The 14,284-nt window shown below is 58.6% G+C and overlaps 1 protein-coding gene across 9 annotated transcripts in view; it reads left to right on the top strand.

The window, feature by feature from the left end:
* The window catches only part of CTIF (cap binding complex dependent translation initiation factor), a 286,075-nt gene that overhangs the window by 180,390 nt on the left and 91,401 nt on the right, over positions 1-14,284 (top strand). For 8 of the 9 annotated variants that reach the window (XM_051851239.3, XM_070050194.2, XM_089305769.1 and 5 more), the window contains one exon: positions 12,182-12,659. In XM_051851239.3, the coding sequence (XP_051707199.1) occupies positions 12,182-12,659 (478 nt within the window). The remainder of the gene's footprint in view (positions 1-12,181; positions 12,660-14,284) is intronic. The other variant, XM_089305768.1, reaches the window with a different exon arrangement.

Raw genomic sequence — 14,284 nt, 5'->3', positions numbered from 1 at the left:
TTATTTGAAAGAGTGACAGGGAGCAAGAAAGAGAGATCAAGACAAAGCAGGAAAGAGATGTTCTATCCATTGGTTTACTCCCCAGATGACCACAATGGCCAAGGCTGGAACTCCATCTGTGTCTCCTACATGGGCGGCAGAGACCCAGGTACTTGGACCATCTGCTGCTTTCTCAGGTGCATTAGCAGGGAGCCAGAGCAGAGCAGCCAGCCAGCCATATTGGGATGCCAGCGTCGCAGGCGGTGGCTTAACCTGCTGTGCCACAACACCAGCCCTGTCAAATGATTCTCTAACTCCATCATTCCTTCTAAATTTACCAGCTGGTTTTCTGCCATAAGGGAGAGTCTTTGGTTCATTTTAAACCCACCACTGTAAGCCTCGAGCTAGGGCAGGTAAGTCCTTGTTATCTATGTGAGTATCCCAGAAGATGCTTGCCGAATCCTATCTGAGTGGGTGTTTTATGGAAAGATCACTAGCACCTGGCTACAGGCCCCTGGAGTCCTAGAAGGTTCTGACCCAAGAAACCATCTGCTGGGATGCTGTGTCCCAAGGTGGCTGGCCTGAGATAGGGCTTGTGGTGTGCCGGAAGCTGCTGGTGGCGCTTCCTCCCAGCAACACCTCGCCATGGACTTGACCATTCTACCGCCCCGGCTGGAGCGTGTGGCCCATGGGAGGCCCTACTCGGATAACTCCATTTCACATTTCCTCCCCTTCCCAGCCTTAAGGGACAAGCAAACCTGTCAGTAGTGAAGTCATAAGAGGAGGAAGCTGTCCAGGAGGGTGGCCGGGATGGGACAGCTAAGGGAACAAGGCGAGTGAGCGGCCAGCAGCTGTCCCCAAGGCTGTCTCTGCTTCCTATGTGTCAGGGCCATCTCTGCTTCTCCTGGAGCCTTTCCCAGAGCCCCCAGGGTTGGCCAGGAAGCCTAGATTATGCTCCCCAGGCCAGCATCAGGCCAAGGGGCCCATGAGCAGCTTCATCACCAAGCCCTTGGCTCAGCTCTCTCGGCTCCTGGCCTGCCTGTTTTCCAGTCCCTGCCACAGCCATTGGCACCTGTCTGCCCCTGGAGGCCCCCCGGGGATCCAGGCCATCCCTTGGGGGTGCTCATGGTCCCCGGGTCACAGCTTGCTCATCTGCTCAAAGACTCCGGGTTACCCCAGGAGGTCCAAGGCCCCGTCCTTTCTTTCTCTTCCCCAAATGTGTGCACCGACTGCAGTGAGAGTGTGGTGACCAGCTCCATGGCTGCGGGGACGCTCAGTGCCCACACAGGCAGCGGTGGAGCCAGCTAGTCCCTCACTCTCTCGGTCTGTCATCTGGTAGAGAGCAGAGCCAGGCTGGAGCTGGGCAGGAGGGGAGCGTTTCCGTGCGGGTTTTAGGTCAGTGCATGGCAGAGTGATGATCATTGCCACACTGGTGGGCAGAGCAGAGAAAGCTCGGTGTGGCTGTGCTTTTTTCCTCCCACACAGAGTGTTTGAAGACCTGAGTCCAAAACGTGGACTCTTACTCCCTGACCCCTGACCCCTGACCCCTGACCCCTGGGGAGCTGCAGAACTCCCATTCCTCTCTTCCCTGCCCTCATCCCCACCTCCCCCACTGCAGGTGTCTCTGCTCCTCCCCCTCTAGCTGGAGTATGCCTCCCAGCTCTGTGGGTCCTTCCATCGGCCCCCCTCCCCCAGGAAGCCTCCCCGGACCTCGCCCTCAGAGTCACCAGACACCAGGTCGAGCCTCGTGCTGCTTGTGGTTTCCTGAGTAGACGTGGCAGCCCTGCCATTGGATGTCAAGATTTCTGAGTGGGGGGCAGTGTTCTGCTGCAGCAAGTTAAGCTGCTGCTTGTGACCCCAGCATGCCACTTTGGAGTGCTCGCTCAGGAACCGGCTGCCCCACTTCTGATCCAGCTCCCTGCTAGTGCGCTGAGAAGGCAGTGGAAGGTGACCCAAGTCAAGTGCTTGGGCCCCTGCCATTCATGTGGGAGACCCGGAGGGAGTTGCAGGTTCCTGGCTTCAAACTGGCCTAGCCTGGCTATGGTCACTCAGGGAGCGAACTAGTAGATGGAAGCTCTCTCTCCCTCTCTGTCTCTTCTCCCTCTCTATGTCACTCTGTCTTTCAAAAAAGAAAATAAAATAAGAAAACGAAGAATTCTGAGAATGGGACCCATATGCTGCACTGCTTTGTAGCTGCCTTGGCCCCTACACACGACAGGTGCACCAGGGTTTGATGTCTGAATTTAGGGTTGCAAAGGAAGAGGCCATGTGTGATTCTACCTGGGTTTCAAGAAAGAGGCCAGCACGATCTGTTTGATTAAATGTGATTTTCTTTCTTTCTTCTTCTTCTTCTTCTTTTTTTTTTTTTTTTTTTTTTTTTTTTTTTTTTTTTTTTGACAGGCAGAGCGGACAGTGAGAGAGAGAGAGACAGAGAGAAAGGTCTTCCTTTGCCGTTGGTTCACCCTCCAATGGCTGCCGTGCCGGCGCGCTGCGGCCGGCGCACCGTGCTGATCCGATGGCAGGAGCCAGGTGCTTCTCCTGGTCTCCCATGGGGTGCAGGGCCCAAGCACTTGGGTAATCCTCCACTGCACTCCCTGGCCACAGCAGAGAGCTGGCCTGGAAGAGGGGCAACCGGGACAGAATCCGGCGCCCCGATCGGGACTAGAACCCGGTGTGCTGGCGCCGCAAGGTGAAGGATTAGTCTAGTGAGCCGCGGCGCCATCCTAAATGTGATTTTCAATGAATGAAGACTAAAATGCATTTGGGGTGGAGGGAGCAATAGGCAGCCACAGCTGCCAGCCAGGACTGAGTGTCTCAGGCCCCACCTCTTGGTCTCAACAAGCTCCCCAGTGGGCTGCTATTGGCTAGAAGACGTGGGCAGCCCCTGTAGGAAGGCATGCATGGGGGGCCTGCTGGCCTGCAGTAGCAGAGACATGGTGGGGGCAAGGGCGGTCCTACACTGGGGCTGGTAGGCTGGCCAGGGTGGCCCGCGTATTTTCCTAGAGAGATTCCCACTGCTTCAGAGTCCTGGGGTCACTGCCTAATTTCACGCCCAGGCCAGGAAGTACAACCCTTAATTCAGAGAGTGTGGGAGGAGAGATTGGCTCGGTCATCAGGCTGGGGCATGGGGGTGGGGAAGGCAGGCATTTCTGCCAGTCCCCCATGGGACATCAAAGTCCCTGTCCCCTGCATCTCTCAGTTACTCCTACTTTGCTTTAAAGGCTTCCTGAAAGGGTGCAGATGGGTCGGAGTAAGAGTAAAGGGGGCCCCAGAGATGCAGGATCGGGGTTCAGACCCAGGTCCCGGGTGGACTCCTAGATCAGCCACTCAGAACAGTGAAGGGTCCCCAGGACTCCTGGGAGGAGTGAGTGGGCACCTGTGTGTCCCTGACAGGTAAGGGCCCCGCAGTGAACTTGTGAGATCTGAGTACAGCGGTTCCTCTTCACTCACGGGGCATGGTTCCAAGACCACCCCCCACCATGGAGGCCCATAACCACAGAGAATGCCCAGACAGACAGACAGACGGCGCGCTCTCCCTCTACACGGGTGCTTGTGATGGGGTGTAATTTCTAAAGCAGGCACAGTAAGAGACTGACATTAAGAGATAATAAAATGAAGCCACTCTGGCTGTGTCCTAGAACTTCTGGAGTTGGGTGCTTGCGATGTCATGGAGACACTTGTTCTTGCGTAGCCTGCAACTGTTTTCTCTCCTCATTAGTCAAGAGCTTCCACCTCTTCGCATAAAGGAAAAACTTTGCAGCTTCTCCCGACACGTCCGAATCGCCAGCGTCCCTCCTCTCCTGCGTGGGGGCCTCTCTTAAGTAACGTAAGGGTGACGGGAAGTGGAGCACTGGGGTACCGCGACAGTCAGTCTGACAACCAAGGCAGCTGCTGAGTGACTAGCAGCAAATGGTGTAGGCAGTGTGGGTGCTCTGGACAAAGAAGACTCATGTCCAGGCTGGACGGGGCAGGACAGGGAGGAATAAGAGAGTAAGCAAGGTATCATCAATGATGACAAATCCAGTGTCGCTTACTAAGCCTCAGGGCACCTGTGCTGTTTGTGGATCCCCCTCCAGCTCACCTTTTCTCCAGCCCCGAAAGTGGGGATGACAGCAGCAGGCCCCAGAGATGGAGGGCAGTGTGGGCTGCTGGAGGCAGAGCCTGGCTCCCTGGGGACGGCTGGAGCGAGGGCAGGCCAGGCTCCGCCTCACCCTCCGCCGCACCATGTGTCGCTGTCAGCAGAGCCCTTGCATTGGTCAGGCAGAGAGGTCGGGCCCCTTGTCCAGCAGAGCCAGCTGTGAGCCCAGGTGTGTCCAATTCCCACACTGTCACTGCGTCCAGATGACGACCCTGGGGAGGGCGCTGGGACCAGGTGCTGCCTGCAGAATGGGTGGGGAAGGGGAGGGAGTGGCCAAGGCTCCCTGCTGGACACCTCCAGTGACAGGACGCTCACTGCATTCCCAGGCAGCCCCCTCCCTTTGGGCCACCCCCCTACCCTGAGAAAGTCCCTCCACTGGGCGAACCCAGGCCGCATCTCCGAGCCTCCACTCGTGGGCCACTTTCATCACCTGCCTGTCTCAGGAAGGCTCTGTGGTTGTCACACCTGGGGCTTGAAACGGCTTTGGGGGGGTCGTGTCCTCCGACTGCTTCCCTTTGTCCTCCCCTGTCCTGAGAGCTGTGCCACATGTGGACTTGGTGGCAGTGAGGGAGAGAGTCCGGGGTTGCTCAGAAGCCAATTCCTTGCAGAGTCAGAGCAGGGCATAGAGCCAACGGCAGCCCACTGGCCAGGCACCAGGGCCACCCGTAGGGGACCACGCTCCAGCCGTCCCCAGGGAGCCAGGCTCTGCCTCCAGCAGCTGTGGGTAAATCAAGTCACAGAACGGAGCCTCCCAACTTGGGGGAAGCCCCTGAGCAGCAGCTTCCTTCAGGGTAGTGTTGGGGGGTGCTTGTTGAGAGGAGTCTCGGTGGGTAACCATGTCCAGAGCTTATCCACGGGAGGCCAGAATTAGAACAGCCTGGGATTTCTCCTTGACTCAACACTGGAAACAGCCTTGGTTCTCCCGCCGTCCTGTGGGTGCGCAGTGTGGTCACTTCCTGCATGAGCTGCAGGGCTCTTGCTGTTTTGCTTGGAGAACCCACATGTGACGTCAGGACAGCAGGCGCTCACTTGGCACTTATTTTAACTCCTTGGAAGCTCACAGAGCCCCGCGAGGTGGGTTTCCTCTGTGCCCTCAGTTCACAGACGAAGCAGCTGAGGCCAGGAGAGGTGAAGGAGCTTCCCCAGAGTAGCACAGTGCAAGGTCAGGACTGAGCTCTGAGGAGCTGGCTCCAGAGTCCATCCCATGAACTTGACTGTAGCTCAGGGGAAGCCCGGATCCGCCCGCGGGCTGCAATGAGGATCCGCAGGCCAACCTGGAAGCGGCAGGGCCGGCCGGCGGAGCGGAAGGGCGAGGCCTTCCCTGGAAGCACTCTCCGGGTTCCTGGCGAGCCTGACAGCCCCCCGGGGCAGCCGCGTGCTCTTCCCATGACATCACAGCCGCCTCAGACCCTCTGAGGCCGAGGATTCTTGGAATGCCTGATTCACCCTGGAACAAAATGAGACTTTGTGTCTGTAGTGTGTCTTTGTTCCCCATGGCTCTCGGGCTTCAGGGCGGTGACAGCTCAGAGCAGCCTGGCAAGCCAGGCGTGGTCCCAGAGAAGGTGGGAAGCCACCCTAGGGACGCCCATTCTGCAGGCGGGAACACTGAGGCACCACGTGTTGGGCAGTTTGCCAAAGCCACCCAGAAAATTGGTGCTAGGCAAGGGGAGGCAGGAGGAGGCCCCAGAAATGCCTCAGCCATGTCAGAGGCTCCTAGCCGTGCCCCGCCGCCCCCCCCCCCAACATCCCCAAGACAGCTTCAACCTCTGCTGCTCAGGATGGAGGTGGGCGGCAGTCATAAAGCCGGGGGCCGCCCCAAACTCCACCCTCAGGCCACAGGCCCCAGCTGACGGGTGGGGAGAGGACTGTTCCCAGCACAGATGGGAACCCGAGGGCCACCAAGGCCTCTGCGGTCTTCCCCAGACACGGCGGAGCTGGGGCTGACATCTGACCCCTCCCCCCAGATCACTGCCAGACACGCCCTGGCCCCAGTGGACTCCACCCTGGCCTCCCTCTTTGCTCCTGCACACGGTGGCCACACTCATGCCTTGCAGCAACACGGGACAGCCCCACAGCTCCCACCCCGTCCTCCAGAGCTGGGTCTCGGTGGCTCAGCAAGGGGCTACAGGCGGCCCTGGGCCCTCAGGACATAGGAACCGGCCTAAAACCTTGACGTGGGCAAACAGGGTAGCTGAGGGCACCCATCCTGGAGCCAAACTACCCACGTTCAAAGCCAAGATCTGCCTTTGGTAAGCTGTGTGGCTTTGGGCAAGTGACCTCCCTCTCTGTGCCTCATGGCCTTCTGTAAAATGGGCTGAGCAGCAGCCGCTGCCTCTCAGGGTTAAGGAGCCATGTCCTGGGCACACTGTAGGCGCGTCCTGCCTGTGAGCTCTGTCCCTGTTGTTCTGCAGCCCTGGGATATCTGTCCTGTTCTGGACAAGGCCCACCTCATGGTGTGCAGCCTGTGCACAGGGCTGAGGCCTGGGGCTGCCACAGGCTCACCCTCGGTTTCAGGCTCGGATATGGCTTCCTTGGAACTCTCCATCATTTTTGAGCACGGCTTCCACACGTTTCACAGCCGGTCCTGCCTCCAGGCCTCCAGCGTAGCACAAGGCCCTGAGCTGCTGGAACTAGTGCTGATGCAGCAAGCTTCCTGTAGCTAACGGGTTAGCATCTGTCTCTCCAAACAGACCCTAGGCTCCAGGAGGGCAGCGGCCCTGGGTCTCAGAGGCGTGGCTGCAGCCCCTGCCAGGCCCCGAGGGAGATGTGCAGAAGGTTCGGTCTCCTCTGAAGGAAATGGCTGCCGGCAAGAGGGGCGCACGGGCGGGCAGTCGGGGGCAGAGGTTGGGGTGTGACGGGGGCAGGTCTGGACTAACCGTGCGAGGGCTATGGAGAGCTGCGATCCGGGACACAGGCTCCTGCACACACTGAGCCTGCAAGAGGGGTGAGGCGAGAGCTGGGAGGCTCCTGGGGGACAGCCGGATGGCTCCGGTCACGTGCACAGCTCCCCACCCCGGTGTTCCAGAGCTGGACCCAAGGACACCTCTGACTAACCTCCAGCCTCATTCATTCATTCACGCATGCAAGCATTCATTCCTATGTCTCGTGGCCCAGGAGGTTTCATTTCTCCACGCACAGGATGCAGAGGCCCGGCCAGGCGCGGCCATTCCTACTCTGGACCATCCCTTGCACCAGGACCCTGTTCTGGTTTCCCAGCTGCTGGTCCTTGCAATGCAAATCGGAACTTCTTCCGTGAACTTCTGCCCAGACTGGCAGAGACTTCAGGCTGGAAATGTTTCCTACCCACAACGCGAGCAAAAAAAAAAAAAAAAAAGAGCCACATACTGTGTTGGAGGGGAAGAGCCTGCAGCTTGGCTGAACCTCAGCGAGGGGGTGTTCCTCATGCCTGCTGGGGAGGGCTCTGCACAGAGGGCAGGCCCCGCAGCAGCTGGCGTGATGCTGCTGTGACCGCCACGAGTGGCGCTGATGGTGAAGGGTTTGGCGAGCCTGGCACTGATGGGGCGATTCAGCTGCCTGGGCTTTGTAGTAACGCCCCCTGGCTCCCTGCGACCTCAGACTAGTGGCCGTGACACACAGTCCTGTCGCACTGCAGACGGACTTGGAGCTCAGCGCCAGTGCAAGCTGTGCCATCAACTAGCTGGGCAGCCGGTGCGGAACAAAGCAACCCCTCTGAACCGTGAAAGTGTCATTGCCGTCACTCGTACCGTCCTCACAGCCACCCACAAGGTGGGGACTGGCCCAGCCGGGAAGAGGCACAGAGATGTGAAGTCACCCAGACCAGGCAAGACTGTGAGTGGGGGGCCTGCCCGACCCCCACTCTACAGCCTCCGTCATCTGGCACTGCCTGCAGTGTGAAGCAGGTGCTCAGCTAGTCCAGGCCTCTGTGCCCTCGTCCCTGGGTTCATAAGCATTGTCGTGGGCCCCCTTGATTGCACCTGTAAGTAGGACAAAGGTCCCCAGGTACTCTTCCTTGTGAACTGCCGCAATGTGCTACATACCGTGGCCGGTGTGGAGCCTCCTTTGTTTGCAAGCCCCATGTGCAGCCCCCGAGCAGTGGAGAAGCCCTGGGCTCCTGAACCTCTCCCCTCCACTCTTGCTTTGTCCCCCAGCACCGGGGTGGGAAGGAAGGACCCCTTGCAGGGTATGTGTAGGTGGCCAGGAGTGGAGCCGCCCCGCCTGGTCATATGCAGCCATCACTTTTCCTGCAGGCAAGAAATAGGAGCCCGTGCATAGCTTGGAAACCACTCGCCCTAGGAATTTTGCTCTCAGAAATGTCTAAGCGGACCTACAAATTATGTGGTAAAGCAGCGGACAGCGAGGGAGCCATCATCAGGCAGCAGCCTCAGAATATCAAGTTGGGAACGATTGTGAAATAAAAAATGAACAGAGGGAGGTTTGTCTCCGTGTGGGCTGCTGGTAAAATCATTCTTTCACACAGAATTGCGAGTTCTTCTCCCTGCACCCACCGCCCAAAATGCAGCTGTGCTGCTCCGAGAACTTACACAACAAAACAAAACAAAAGAGAGACGTCTTGGAGTGAAACAAGACGTCTGATTTCAGAACCCAAAGGAGAAAGAATGAACTAAATGAATGATGGGAAAAACATAAATGAACAATTTCCAGCCTTAAAAAAAAAAAAAAGCCACCCAGCATTCCTTCCGTAGGGCAGGTGCTGCCGGCCGGTGGTGTGTTACGAGCGGAATAGGACTCTCATCCCAGAAGCCACTGCCCTGTGACTTCCCTGGGGGCGGGGCTGGGAGCAGGCAGTCAGCGGGCGGCGATGTGGGCTTTGCCCCCTCTGCTCGCAATGCTGCCAAACCGGGTATCCAGCGGATCTCCCAGCCTGGCTCTCCGCCCCTGTGTGGGAGGCCGAACACAGCCTCCCTGCCCTGCTGCCGGGAGCAGAAGTGGCCCATGCGCGGCCCCGCCAAACCCGCGCCCACAGCTTTCTCCAGGAGCAGCCACTGGCCCCTGAGCGGATGTCTCTGTGCAGCCCAGGGCCAGTACACACAGCAGAATGTGGAACCAGTTTGGGCCAGCTCCACCCACAACTGTTGGTGAATATTTGTGAGTGGCCAGAGGGAAGAAGCCTGGGGTCCATTGTCTGTCCGGAGAGGCCCAGCCACAGGCCTGCTCCAGTGGACTCAGCTACAGCGAAAGATGTGCTGGTGATTCAGCCCCAGGGGCTGGGTCCCAAGGTGAATGGCAGAGAGGCAGGAGGGGCTGCTGTGGGCGTGGTTAAAGTGGACAGGCTGGGCATGGAGGCCCTCCACTGTGCCACTTCACCTCACGCAGCCTCCATCGGCTTCCCCTGCGCCCAGAAGTCAGTCCCAGCCAGCGCTCGCCTGACAGCTAATCAAGGCCTGGTGCAGGAGAGAGGAGGGGGGAGCAGGGAGAGAGGCTCAGTGCCCTTGGCCTCCATGGTGTCTGGGCCTTCCTGCCCTCCCACGGTCACCGGCCGACCCCATCTGCCATTTGCCGTTGTGACCCCAGTAGTCTCGCCACCCAGTCTGGAGGGCACCCTTGAAGGTGGGCCCCCAGCTTCTCCATGAACGCAGAGGAGCTGCACCAGCCAGAGTGAGCTGAGACCCTCCCTAGCGCCCAGTGGCCTGGCACATTCATGGTCTCTGCCGTGTGGCCAGGCCTGGCCGGCTCCGAGGTCTTCTGACTCAGGCAGGCGTGGAATTCCAGGTCCTGCTAAACTTCCAGGAACAAAGAGCCAGAGCTCTGCAAGACCTGAGTTCTGCCCGAGCCCTTGACCCCCAGCCGGGTAGAAACGACTTCCTCCCTGCTCCAGACGGACAGAAGTCATCTCCTCTTGGGAGGGGAGTGGTGCTGGGCAGAGAGAGGGAAACCCCGCACAGGGCAAGGGGGAAGCCGGACAGCGTCAGGACGGATGCTGGGAAGGGCTCCGTGGGCCTTCCTTGAGCTGCAGCCGCAGGCACCACAACAATTCTAAATAAGGATGACGAGAGTTGTGCGAATCGGGCGCTATCTGCCAGGGAGTTTCCAAGATTCCTCCGTGTGCTGACAAAATAGCTCACAATCAGAGAACAAAGAGAGTGGAGGGGAAAGGGCCAATTAGTTGCAAGTCATTGAAAAATTAAAGGAGAGAGGATTCCGCAAAAGGCGCAGGCGCGTGGCGCCCTGGGGAGTTTTCTGCCCGTGTGCTCTCCCAGCGGTGGGCTCGTTCGCGCTCCTCCGAATGAGGGCTGCGCCTTCCGGCCTTGCTGTCTGGGGTTGGGGCTGGGAAGCAGGAGCCTGGCTGGTGATTGAAGCCCTGGATGGAACCTGCCTCATGGCCCCTGTCTGCCAGTGCAGCCCTACTCTGCCATCGGGGGCTGGTGCTAGTGGGCCTGCTGGTGAGGGGAGGGGCCCAGGAACGACTTCAGAACCCAGCCAGGTGCAGCCTGCAAGACAGGCAGGAGCCACCCTGGGCTCCCCGGTCAGCAGTGTCCATTCTGTGCACCCGGACCTTCAGGGGGATTTTTATGCTGAGTCTGAAATGACTCAAATAAACGCAGACTGCTAAGCACCTTGGCCACTCTGTAAAAAGGCCATTGGCAGGAGACTGTGGAAGTGGGAAGGAGACAGAGGGAGACAGAGTCAGGACAGCTCCGACCAAGTCCCAGCACTGGCCATTGAAGGCATCTGGGGAGTGAACCAGCTGATGGAAGCTCACTCCCTCTCTGAAAAAAAAAAAATAATAATAAAATCACTTCCATATAGAAAAGCACAAATAAAAAGAAGAAAAGTCCACATCTCACCTCCCAGAGATAACCACAGTTAGCATTTAGTGTGTATCTGTCCAGATTGTTCTCTGTGTATAAATACCTGCCTTAAAAGATGACACCATACTTCCGGGAACAAGAGGGCGATTTTTGCCACATCCCTAATTACTCGACATTCGGTTTTGATGCAACGATCTTTGTGCCTAAATCCTTGTGCACACTTTGGCTAATGTCCTTTGGGTAGATTGCCACAGATATAATTGTAAGTTCTGGGGGCCAGCGCTGTGGCATAGTAGGCTAAGCCTCCGCCTGTGGGGTCAGCATCCCGCATGGGTGCCAGTTCGTGTCCCAGCTGCTTGTCTTCCAATCCTGCTGTCTGTGTATGGCCTGGGAAAGCAGTAGAGGATGGCCTAAGTGCTTGGGCCCCTGCATCCGCTTGGGAGACCCAGAGGAGGCTCCTGGCTTCAGATCAGCCTGGCTCCTACTGTCGTGGCCATTCGGGGAGTGAAGCGGAGCATGGGAAGACCTTTCTCTCTGTCTCTCCATCTCTCTGTCTGTAACTCTGCCTCTCAAATAAATAAATACAATCTTAAAATGAACTGTGAGCTCTGTTGAATTGGGGCCCTCCCTAAGGCCTCACTCAGTCACCCCTTTGAAGGTCCGATCTCCAAATGAGGTGCTGAGGCACCGGAAGTCCAGGCTCCAGCCTATGGTGTTTGTTGTCGAGGAAGGGGGCACGTGTTTCCACCCATAACAACTTCAGATAGCATATTTAATTAGTGGGTTTGGGCTGACAGTGTCACCCTGCGAAAAACAAACAGAAATAGTTGTGACACAACTTTTGGAAAAAGCATCATGGGCAACGGGTCGCTAACAGGGCAGTCCTGGGAAGCAGCTCTGGGTCTGTATCTCTGCTAGACCGTGCCCGGCGGGGGTCTGGAAGGTTCACGCATTTGGCAGCAGCTGTTCCCCGAGGGTGGCGTTGGTGCCTGGACAGAGCAAGAGTGTTCACTGCCTACCCTGTTGGAGGTTTGCAATTTTGCTCCATGTGTACGTGTATCCATGCATATTCTAATAAGTGAATAGAGCATTGCTTTTAGGTGAAGGATGGCAAGGATGTAAGTCGTCTCCCTGGCTCCCCTTGGCCGTATCCCCAAGGCCCTGTGACAGGGCATGGCGCACAGGAGGGTCAGTGTCTGTTGGAAGTGTGAACACGGGGAGAAGGCGATGACTTCCTGTCCTAGTGTTGGGACGCATGGACCCTGAGCGGCTCACCGAGTGACCCCCATCTGTCTTTCCCCTTGGGTTGCAGACGGCAGCAGAGACCGCCAGGAGGGAACAAGCCCCAGCAGCACGGTGACCACCAGCCTGGCAGCACCAAACACAACAGGGACCACCAGAAATCCTACCAGGGGGGCTCGGTGCCCCACCCCTCAGGGAGGCCCACGCACCACGGCTACAGCCAGAACCGGCGCTGGCACCACAGCAACATGAAGCACCCACCAGGAGACAAGGGGGAGGCGGGCACCCACCGCAATGCCAAAGACACCGTGGCCATCGAGAGCCCCAGACTCGAGGACAGCCTGGGAGACCCCGAGCCTCCCCGCAGCCCGGACGGCCCGGCCCCCACGGCCCCCGGGGGCCTGCCTGCCCAGCAGCCAGGGGGCCCAGAGGCCGAGAGCCGGCGGAAAGACAGCGCTCTTGCCGAGCGCAGCGGGGAGCGGCCCAGAGTCACCCTGCTCCAGTCTTCCAAAGACAGGCTGCGGCGGAGGCTGAAGGAAAAGGTACCGGTAATTACGTTTCTGTTGTCTCCCGCGGCGGGGAGGATGGCCGAGAGGTAGGCGCTTGGGCATGGGGCTCGGGCCCAGCCCCGTGGGTCGGAGGGTCTGGCCGGCTGCATGGACCTAAGTAGGGGCTTCAGGGTCTGCATGGACCCAACACGCCATGCACCGTGGCTTTGTGCATGAATGCTTCTAGCACATTCTGCTCCTCACCGCCTGGCCCAAGGTACACCCTTGGTTCCAGGCCCCAGGAGACAGGAGGGGAGGAAGAGGCCCAAGTCTGGGGGTGATGGGAGGGAGACGGGGAGCAGTTTCGGGGTCAGATGGTGCCCTGAGGGAGCTCAAGGGCCTGGTGGTGAAATCAGCGGGCCGTTGCCTGCCCCGAGGTGAGTGCTGCCCAGCCTGTGGTCCCTGCCAGGGGGAGCGCGAAGGTGAGTTGGGCAGAGTGAGAAAGGGGGCTGCAGCCTGCCATCCCCGCCTTCCTCTCCCGCAGCCTGCCCTAGGCCTGGCTGCAGTGCCAGGAGCCGGGGTGGCAGGAGACGTCCCAGGGCTGCAGAAAGGGAATGGACGTTTGTCACGCATAGCATTAAGTCCACGTGCTCACCCCAGCGCTTTGCGGCTAAGGTCACCTGGGGAGGGACCCACCTGCCCCACCATGCGCACAGCGGGCAGGACCAGCGGGGTCTTCCTTCCATGACTTCTGCAGAGCCTCCCCGCTCTGGGCTTCTCCTCCAGCCCCTGCTGCTGCTGCCTTCTCTTCGTATTTTTAATTTATTTTTAATTTATTTATTTGAAAGTCATAGTGATAGAGGGAGACAGATCATCTGTCCCCTGGTTCACTCCCCAAGTGGCCGCAAAGGCCATGGGGGGGCCAGGCCAAAGCCGGGAGCCAAGACCTTCTTCGGGGTCTCCCACATGGATGGCAGGGTCCCAAGCACGTGGGCCATCTTCTGCTGCCCTTCCCAGGCCATCAGCAGGGAGCTGGATCGGAAGTGGAACAGCTGGGACTCTAACCAACGCCCATATGGGATGCCGGCACTGCAGGTGGCAGCTTGACCTGCTGTGCCCCAGCCCTGACCCCTGCCTTCTCTCCCTGGTGTGCTCCACCCACCCCCACCCCCAGCCCCCCCATGCCTACCCCATCTCCCTAAGGTACAAGCCCCTGTGAGGTCCTAGCAGAAAGCTTCCCTATATCCCAAATGTGGAAAGAGCGTCCCTGCGGAGGGCCAGGGAGAAGGACCCCTCCCCAGGTTCTCTGGAGCTCTGCCCAGCAGCAGCGTGCAGACAGCCAGGGCTCTAGAGGGCGGCAAACCAGGTTCAGTCCTTGCTCTGCCTTCAGTGGCCGAGCGACCTCGGGCAAGTCACCTGGCCTCTCTGAGCCCTAGTTTACTCATCTGTTCAATGGGCATATGACCCACCTTGCAAAGAGGCTGCGAAGACAAAATGGGATACGATGCATGAAGGACCCCCTGGGTGGTTGTTCTATGCACAGATTGTTAGTCCCACCCTAGGGCACAGGGCCTGGAACAGATGAGGCAGATCAATGCCCATGTAGCCTCAAAAACTCCCCTCGGGTGAGACCTCCTGCACTCTGGACCAGAAGGACATGGTCTTAGGCTCGGGCTGGTCACCTG

Source organism: Oryctolagus cuniculus, chromosome 10 (assembly GCF_051225735.1).
Source record: "Oryctolagus cuniculus isolate XC-2025 breed Fujian yellow rabbit chromosome 10, ASM5122573v1, whole genome shotgun sequence".
Taxonomy (NCBI): Eukaryota; Metazoa; Chordata; class Mammalia; order Lagomorpha; family Leporidae; genus Oryctolagus; species Oryctolagus cuniculus.
The sequence above is the reverse complement of the archived record's forward strand: the minus strand, read 5'-3'. Positions and strand labels throughout refer to the sequence as shown.